Raw genomic sequence first — 9,543 nt, 5'->3', positions numbered from 1 at the left:
CTTGCAAAGAAAATAGCTTTATCTATGTTTCAACAAAGAAATAGCTTTATCTGAATTAGGCACTTATTATCAGGTTGTCCTTAACCCGTTCCTGAAAAAGGGTTATCCTTAACCTGAGGCAACCCACATAGCTCGGAGCACCTGCAACGTGTTTGGTGGAAGCCACGACCCGCCCCGCAGATCCAACGGTCCCAAACCGCTCCACCTCATCCCGCACGAATCTCGAGGGCCCCAAACCGCCACGAGACAAACGCCTCTCCAATTCAAACGGTGGCGGGCAATCCTCTGGCCCCCCTTCTCCTTCTCTCTCATCCAAATCCCCAATTGGACGGGGCGAAGCAGCGAGGTCGCCGTCCGCCATTGCTCTCCCGCCTCCCCCTTCCCCTCCCCCAAGGTCGCGATGGGCGCGGTGGCGCGCCCGGAGCTGGCCCAGCGGAGCGCGCCGATGCGGCTGTGCGTGCACGTGCTGGAGGCGCGGGGGCTCCCGGCCATCTACCTCAACGGCTCCAGCGACCCCTACGTGCGCCTGCAGCTCGGGAGGCGGCGGGCCAAGACGACGGTGGTCAAGCGGAGCCTCAGCCCCGTCTGGGACGAGGAGTTCGGCTTCCTCGTCGCGGACGTCGCCGAGGACCTCGTCGTCTCCGTGCTCAACGAGAACAGGTTCTTCAGCACCGACTTCCTCGGCCGCGTCAAGGTGCCGCTCTCCGCCATCCTGGAGACGGAGGACCACTCGCTCGCCACCGCCTGGTACCAGCTCCAGCCCAAGAGCAGCAAGTTCAGGAGCAAAAAACGCGGTACGTAGGTACAACCTTCATTCGTTCGTTCGTCGCATTTTGCAAACCCGCCATGTTTGATTGCTTTAGATGTTTCCAAGATAGATGCTTTACTGAAGATGAGATTGCAAGCCTGAAATGTACTCCCTCCGTTTGGAATTACTTGTCACAGAAATGGATGTATCTAGACATATTTTAGTTCTAGATACATCCATTTTCGAGACAAGTAATTCCGAACGGAGGGAGTAGTCAAGATAAATAAATGTAATAATTAAGCTACCTACCGAATTGAGCATCCTGTCCTGTTTACATGTGGGTGAAAGGGAGTGCCCCATCCCCATGTGCTGTTCAAATTGGGTGTCAGGGGTTTTAGAAGTAGGAAATTTCTCCGAGAAGTTTGCTAAGGTATACGTACACTCCTCCTTTTCTAAAAAAACGTACATGTTCATGGAATTTTGAGGAGTCTCAATCCACTGAATTTGCATCGGGCCAAGAACTAACTGAATTTATACATTCACAAGTATTAGCTGCTATTCCGCAAAATGCTTTTATGATAAGGTCAGTTGAAAGTCGCTGGTAAGTTATAGCTGAACCTAAAGGCTAAAAGTAAGCATTGCTCACTATTTTTTTAATTTTGCAGGTGAAATTTGCCTGAAGATATACCTATCGGTTAGGGAAGGCCACTGCAATGAGTCGCAAAACATTCTGATGCAACTTATCAACGATACGCCGTGCAGCTCAACTAGGTCAATTGAAACTAACGAGTCCTCCTTATCAGCAGTTGCTAGCAGCCTGGATCAATCAGCCTGCGCTAGCATGGACCGTGCATTCTACCGTAGTGGTGTGGATCAGTTGACCCAAAGCAACACGGACCAAAAAGTCCCGAGCAGCCTACCTTGTGGCACCACACAGCAAGCAGTTATTCTGGAACCTGAAGAGGATGACGGCGATGCTACCGGCAATGCATCATCAGTAGTGGAGGTCTTGGCTCGATACTTCCGTAAAGCTGCTGATGCCGGACCTTCTCTAACATCAGACCCCGATCCCATAGATCAGTTTCAAGAAACAGAAATAGCTGGATCCTCTGAAAATGGCAAGAACGGCATGCCCGAAGTTAATCTTGATGAACTACTGAAAACTATGGAGTCTAAAGATCAAGGTGGTGCAATGCCAGGAAACTTACCTGGTGGCGTTCTGCTGGAGCAATCTTACATTATTAAACCAGCTGAATTGAATGCCATGCTGTTTTCAGCGAATTCAGATTTCTGGCCAGCAGTTGCAGAAGTTCAAGGACTAAGTGGGTTTCAAATTGATCCCTGGAAATATGAGAATAACGAAAATTCTGTGAAAAGGACATTAACTTACACAAAAGCTGCAAGCAAATTAGTCAAGGCTGTAAAAGCTACAGAAAAGCAGACATACTTGAAGGCAGCTGGAAATTCGTTTGCTGTGCTTTCTAGTGTTAGTACTCCTGAAGTTCCCTGCGGTAATTGTTTCAAGGTGGAGATATTGTACTGTATAATACCAGGTACCCCATTGCAATCTGAAGAACAAACCTCACAGCTGACTATAAGTTGGCGCCTCAACTTTGTTCAGAGCACAATGCTGAAAGGAATGATTGAGAATGGGACAAGGCAAGGCCTCAGAGAAGGATATGCACAGTTCACTGAATTGCTTTCCAAGAAAATCAAAGTAGCTGAGCTAGATGACGCTAAATCGAGCAAAGACAAGATTCTAGCTTCACTGCAGACTCATGAACAATCCAACTGGAAGCTGGTTGCCCGCTTCCTTGGGAGCTTTGCATTCATATTCTCATTTACTGTTGCAGTGTATGGCATTGCACACCTTCGTTTAGTCAAGCCCAGTAAAATGGTGCATGGAGGGCTTGAATATTTTGGTATTGATCTTCCAGATTCAATTGGGGAGGTTGTATTTTGTGCTCTTTTGATTCTTCAGGGGAAGAATATCTTCAAAGTAGGTCAACGTTTTTTGCAGGCCTGGAGAAAACGTGGTAATTATTTCTCTTTATCCAAAAAATGTAGTACATATGTATCTATTGATAGACACACTTTTTATTCTGTAAATATTAATTCAGGACGAGTGAATATTATGCTTTCCTCATCCCTCTCTAACTACTCTTTTTCTAGAATTGCTTCAATTGTTGAGATGATTTAATAAACACAATTTGTTCATCTTAAGAACTATACTTTCATTCCCTTCATTGCTACTCATATATCTCCACTCCTTTCATTGGGAATAAACTGTAAGCACATGTAAATCTTTGCCCTTCCAATATTAGGCAGCGATCATGGGGTCAAAGCTCATGGTGATGGCTGGTTGCTGACTGTTGCACTTATTGAGGGAAGCGGCATAGTAGGTGCAGGCACACCAGGCTTGGCTGATCCTTATGTAGTTTTTATGTGCAATGGGAAGAGGAAAACTAGCTCAGTTAAGTTCCAGACATCAGAACCAAAATGGAATGGTAAGTTTGTCGAACTGGAAAGACCAACGTATGACCTTCTCAGAGCATTTGCTGATACCGTGGTCTTTTTAACTCTCTAGAGATATTTGAATTTGATGCAATGGATGATCCCCCATCAAGGTTGGACGTGGTTGTGCATGATTCAGATGGACCACTCGATGATAATGCTATTGGTCGCACAGAAATAAATTTTGTGAAAAACAATTTGTCAGATTTGGATGATACATGGCTTCCTCTCGATGGAAGGTTTGCCCAAGGATCTGAGCCCAAGTTACATTTAAGAATTTTTTTGAACAACTCACGTGGGACTGAAGTTGTTATGAATTATCTGGAAAAGATGGGGAAAGAAGTCGGCAAGAAGGTATGAGTTGGCTAACATATGATTAATTGTCATTTTCAGCACAAAGTATTTACTGAAGTTGCGTATGACTGAATGTTCAGATGCCCTTGCGGTCCTCTCAGACAAATTCATCATTCCGTAAGCTCTTTAGCCTTCCTCCAGAAGAATTTCTTATTGATGATTTCACCTGCCACCTAAAAAGGAAAATGCCACTTCAGGTAATTAGGTGTGTTGAGTTGAATTCACGTTTACTCTCACTGTTCCAAATTATTTGAAGTTCTTTTTTTCGCGAATACGCAAAGCTTGCATATCATTTCATTGATAGAAGTTAATAGTGAATACAAGTGGTGGTACAACACATGTCACGAACATAGCAGGTGTCGACATGGTGCCCGGAGCAGAGAGACATGGGATGCTCGGCCATGACACGAACGCAGAAGAATTATTTGAAGTTCTATCTTTGTCTTAAATCAAACTTTTCTATATTTTACCAAGTCTATATATAATGTGCTAATATCTTCAAATCAAATATACTCCCTCCGTTTCTCTTTTAGTCTGCATATAAAATTTGTCTAAAGTCATGAACTTTGACCAACTCTATAGGAAAAAATTATGAACATTCACAATACGAAATCAATATCATTAGGTGCATCATGAAATTAATTTTCATACTATATAACTTTAGTATTGTAAATGTTGATATATTTAATATAAATTTGGTCAAACTTTGCATAGTTTGACTTCAAACAGACCATATATGCGGAGTAAAAAGAAAGGGAGGGAGTATCTAAGTACGAAAAATATTTTATGATGAATATAATGAAACTAATTTGGAGTTGTAGACGTTGATATATTTTTCTGGACTTGGTCAAACTTAAAGAAGGTTGACTTAGGACAAAGCTAGAAAATCAATCGAGAAACTGAACATTGTATTTTTTTTTGCAGGGGCGCCTCTTTCTTTCCCCAAGAATAATTGGATTTTATTCCAATATATTTGGGCGGAAAACCAAGTTTTTCTTTCTTTGGGAAGACATTGATGATATCCAGGTTGTTCCACCGTCTCTTTCAACAGTTGGCAGTCCATCCTTGATGATCATCCTCCAGAAGGACAGAGGTCTAGAAGCCAGGCATGGTGCCAAAACACAGGATCCTCAAGGAAGACTGAGGTTCCATTTCCAAACATTTGTCTCATTCAACGATGCTCACAGGTGTTTTCTTTTCCCTTTTGCCATTTGTTTTTATTTCTTTCGTGTCTACAGAGTTCAAACAAGACATTTCCAATGACATTCGTGAAGGTCTGGGCAAAAAAAAACGATTCTCCAAAAAGACTATTTTTGAAAGCATTTTGGAGCACTGATTTTGTTATTTTCGTCCAGACCTCCAGGAATGAGATTTCATCACGACAATTTGCACACAGGCAGAAAACTCAGCAATGTTTGTTGTAAAAAAGAAACATTATTTTTGAATTTTATTTCTGCTTTTCGTATTTTTAGTGTTCATAGCTGGAGCATTTTGAGCTCAGGATTAGAAGGACACTTTCGTCCACACGACTACTACTCCCCAAATTGTATGAGCATATGCGCACACACACAATAGAAAGACACTCCCTCCATCTAGAAATGTAGGTCATTCAACTTGTTTGAAGTCTTTCATGCAAGACTTCAGACAACATTTTTCTGAACATGATAGGATATGAAAAATAAGAACAAAACAGAAAAGAATTTGCAAGAAAAATCTAAAACAATCTTTTCATGCAGTGGATCTTTGCATTCTTCATACACTTTAGATGGCATGACAACTTAAATGTCTAGACAGAGGGATTAATTGGTATCAGGCTATCCTACACACATTTTCACAATAACACAGCATGCAGACTAATATCTTGCTATACTTCTGTTAAGATGGCACTTTGGAAAATCTGACGTCTAGCAGAGTTATTATGGCACTTTTTTAACTCCTATTCTCCCATTTCAATTTTCCACCAATTTCTCTTATCAAGTAGTTGATGATGTATACCAATCTGATGTCTAACAGAGTTATTATGGCACTTTGGAAAACACGGTCATCGGGTCTAGAACAAAAGGGAGAGACGACCGACAAAGAACCTGAACCAAAACAGCTCCCCAATGAAGAAGTTTCTCTGTTGGGCAACGAAGATGTAAAAATGTCAGAAGTCTACTCGGCTGTTCTTTCTGTTGATGTGGGCCTTGCTCTCTCTCAATGAACGCATGTTTGACACCTTGTATAATGCACTTGTAAAAGCATCTGTTTAAACCTCTTCGATTATGTACTCACAGGTCAATGCCTTGATGGAGATGTTCTCCGGAGGTCCACTGGAACACAAGGTGATGCAGAAGGCTGGTTGTGTTGACTACTCACCAACAGAATGGGAGCCAGTAAACCGAAACATATACCAGAGGCAGATCAGCTTTAGGCTATCAAAATATGGAGGAGAAGCGACAACCAAGCAACAAAAATATAACTTACAGAATCGAGACGGGTGGGTCCTTGAGGAGGTCATGACCCTCCAAGGCGTCCTGCATGAAGACTATTCGAGTGTGAGATAACTTAGACAGTCAAGACTGGATCTGATGAAAATGCTTGCATGTTTAATATCATATTGCAGGATCATGACATTCTTTCTCTTCCAAAATTGCAGATCCAGCTCAAGTACCATATGATGAGCACGGCGTTGAAACCAAACTCCTGTAGCATTCAGGTGATGTTAGGGATTGTCTGGTTGAAGGGCACTAGGCACCAAAAGAAGGCTACAAAGAATGTCATGTCGAATTCCACCAACAGGCTGAAGGAAATATTCTCAGAAGTCGAAAAGGAGCTTTCATCCAGAAAAGGTACCCGTTTCAGCACAACAGATTGATTCTTCCCGGTAGCAAATTGCTGAAACGAGCCTGGGCTCAATTCGACAGAAATGCTGCTGCTGCTCTGATGAAAAATAATCTTTCAGTGCTGACTAGTACTTCTGCAATGTTGTTCCAGGTGTGAGTTAACGCCGGTGCAGAACAGCGACTAGATTGTTTGATTCTGTCGCTCAATTAAGATTAAAAGAAGACACCAAAGATCAGCAGTCATGATGATCATAACATAGTTCGGCGCAGCAGCATCACTGCCTGCTTCGCCCCTTTGCTCAGCCCAGATTTTTTGCACAGATGGCCAGCATATCAACTGACATGGATATGTTTTCTCCTCACACGCGCATTTGATCAATCTGATGTTACCTTGATAGGAACTCAAGCAGAGCTGTGTATACACAATGAACTTACACCACAAGATTACATGAGTGGAATATAGACTTCTTACAGAGTCTTGTGATACACTAACATGCATGCCGGTCATTATCCCCATACAGAGATTGGAGAGTGTATATGTACATGTGCCAACTATAAATAGAAAAGAAAATTAGTATACTACACATATAGTACCAGAATGACAGAACTCAATTTCGTACGACCATCAAGCTGAACACCAAATGAGCAGTGCATTAAGGAGAACTACAGGAAACTGGTACACTGATGCCAATCATTTAAATTGGCACTATTGCAAGATGGCTATTGCTACATGAAGCATATAAATATGTGGCACAAACAGAAAAAAGAATTTCCATGGCAGAGAGGAAAAAAGAATGGTATTTATTTTTTAGAGGACAAGTAGACATTTCAGCAAAGAAGTTTTCTGCCATCCAAACTTCTGATTCTGGCTCAAAGGCCAGTTACAAAACCAAGGGGGAATACAAAATGCCAATTGAAATACAAGCATCAGCAATTCGATTCAACATAAGAATAGTCTACAACGCTGCTGTAGGTTCTTCAATCTTCATCTTATAGAAGAGGTCGAGAACATCTGCGTGGTTTTGGACACTTCCAGGAGATACCGAGAGCAGCTGCCGGGCAATTTCATGCCTCCCCTCTTTGAACAGACCTTGAAACAAGCGCATGTAAACTGTTCTTGATGGGAACTCCTCTGAAGACATTGCGTTTAGCAGACCCAGGGCATCATCCACGGTACCAGATTTCAAAATGTGTGTGATAAATGGATTGATATAAGGCGGAAATCCATTACTTTTCATTAAACCTAGCACATCAAATGCTTCTTTAAGATGCCCTTGGCGGATCAACTTGTGGATCAAATACTTGTAGGTACTTTGCCAAGGAACCACATCCTTTTCCAACACCAGGTCCTTCAGAACTTTGAACGCTTCCTTTGCTTCTTTCTTCCTGCACAGCCCATACACAAGCACCTCAAGAGCGCTACCAACCTGATTGCCACTTCTTCTTTCCAGCATTTCGGGGAAGCATGAAACTGCCATATCAACATCATCACCAAGGGAATACTTCTGAACCAAAGCAGACCATACAGGTGGATCCAACTTATGCCCTGATTTTTCCACACGAGCCAAATGTTTGTGCGCTGTTTCCAGATTCCCAGCATCACACATTGCAAGAACAGCTTTTCCATGTACAGTGCTGTCTGGTGCAAAACCACCGTGCTCCATGGCCTTCAACACCCTGCCACTCTCACCAAGCCTTTCTACGCTTCTCAGCGACTTGATAACAGCATCAAACACGGAAGACTTCACCTCATTCCCAGCCTTCTGATAGATCCGCACAACCCTCATCACCAGCTTCAGATCCATATCATCCCTCACAACAAGCTTCTTCAATAAGAACACAAAATCCTGAGCCGATGGCTTCTCCGTCCCACCCATTGCAAACCGGAACAAGTCTACTGCATCCTCAAACATCTTCCTCTTGAGAAACCTATCGATGAGAATAACGTACACCTCCTTATCCAGCCCAACCTCCTTACTGCTCATCTTCCGCAGGACCTCTCGGAACTCCTCAATAGAATCCTCCCGGCCAATGATCTTTGCCATTGCATTGTAAACCTTGCCCCAGTTGATCCCTGCCCCAGCTGACTGCTCCACCCAATTAAAGAACACCATTGCCTGTCGCGGAAACTGCCCAATCTTCTCCACAACCAGTGCCACCATCTCATCACTCACCTCAACGCCCAATTGATTCAGCTTGTCTAGCTTAGATAACTCATCGGCATCTGAGCGGAGAATCTTGCACGCCTCCGCCACCGCTGCGTTCCTGGAGTGCGCGAAGAAGGCCTTCTGGATCATGTCGGCGTCCTTGGACATGCCATTGGACCGGAAGCTCTCCGTGGCGGCCTGGAGGGTGGTCTTCGAGATGCCGTAGCCCCTGGAACGCATCGAGGAGACGAGTGACCAGAAATGGGCGGCGTCGCTGTTGGCGGCGGCGAGCTGGAGCATGGAGTTGAAGCACTTGGAGTTGAGGACGGCGGCGTCGTGGGATGCGGCCCAGGAGAAGAAGCGGGAGGCGGCAGGGTAGTTGGAGGCGAGGTCCGGGTGGACAAGGAGGGCGGGGATGGTGTTGGGGTGTGAGAGGTCGATGCCGGCTGACTGGATCGCGGTGGCGGGATCCGCCGGCAGGGATGGTTGGAAGAATATGGCAGCGACGGAGGAGCCGGACATGAGGCGATGGTGGGGGAGGAGGGAGGGGAGGCGGCATAGACGACCGCCGCCGGAGTTGAGGACGGTGCGGAGCATGGTGGTGGTGGTGGCGGCGGCGGCGGCGCAGGAGGAGGAGGAGCGTTGGAACTGAAAATGAGGGTTTAGCCTGCTAGGGTTGGCCCGGTTGCTGTTTGGGCATTTGGAATGATGAAGAAGAAGCTCAATGGGCTTGCCCAAAACTTTGTTTTTGTCATTCTAGATTTTGCTTACTTTACTGATGTCACTCTAGAATTTGACATATTATTTTTGCCACTCTTAGTTTTTAACAATACATCGCAAATGTCATTCGGTGACAAAAAAGATAACTTTTTATTTCATTTTTGCCACTCTTAAATTTTGACAATGTATCACAATTGCTACTCTAAAATTATTGGTTTTGTCATGAAATAGCAAT

The 9,543-nt window shown here is 44.1% G+C and overlaps 2 protein-coding genes across 2 annotated transcripts; one reads left to right on the top strand and one right to left on the bottom strand.

The window, feature by feature from the left end:
• Positions 1 to 306: 306 nt before the first annotated feature.
• LOC125517403 (C2 and GRAM domain-containing protein At1g03370-like) lies at positions 307 to 7,073 on the top strand. Its single transcript, XM_048682598.1, has 10 exons — positions 307 to 794; positions 1,414 to 2,784; positions 3,073 to 3,255; positions 3,336 to 3,616; positions 3,697 to 3,813; positions 4,541 to 4,803; positions 5,630 to 5,795; positions 5,893 to 6,153; positions 6,255 to 6,447; positions 6,593 to 7,073. Exons 1-10 carry the CDS (start codon positions 401 to 403, stop codon positions 6,601 to 6,603), a joined length of 3,240 nt encoding a protein of 1,079 aa, XP_048538555.1. The 5' UTR covers positions 307 to 400; the 3' UTR covers positions 6,604 to 7,073.
• Positions 7,074 to 7,216: 143 nt separating this feature from the next.
• LOC125517404 (pentatricopeptide repeat-containing protein At3g02490, mitochondrial-like) lies at positions 7,217 to 9,312 on the bottom strand. Its single transcript, XM_048682599.1, has one exon. The coding sequence runs from the start codon at positions 9,183 to 9,185 to the stop codon at positions 7,398 to 7,400; it is 1,788 nt and encodes a 595-aa protein (XP_048538556.1). The 5' UTR covers positions 9,186 to 9,312; the 3' UTR covers positions 7,217 to 7,397.
• Between the last annotated feature and the right edge of the window lie 231 nt (positions 9,313 to 9,543).

The sequence above is a fragment of the Triticum urartu genome, chromosome 6 (genome assembly GCF_003073215.2).
Source record: "Triticum urartu cultivar G1812 chromosome 6, Tu2.1, whole genome shotgun sequence".
NCBI classification, from domain to species: Eukaryota; Viridiplantae; Streptophyta; class Magnoliopsida; order Poales; family Poaceae; genus Triticum; species Triticum urartu.
This window is presented reverse-complemented; position numbering and strand designations above follow the sequence as displayed.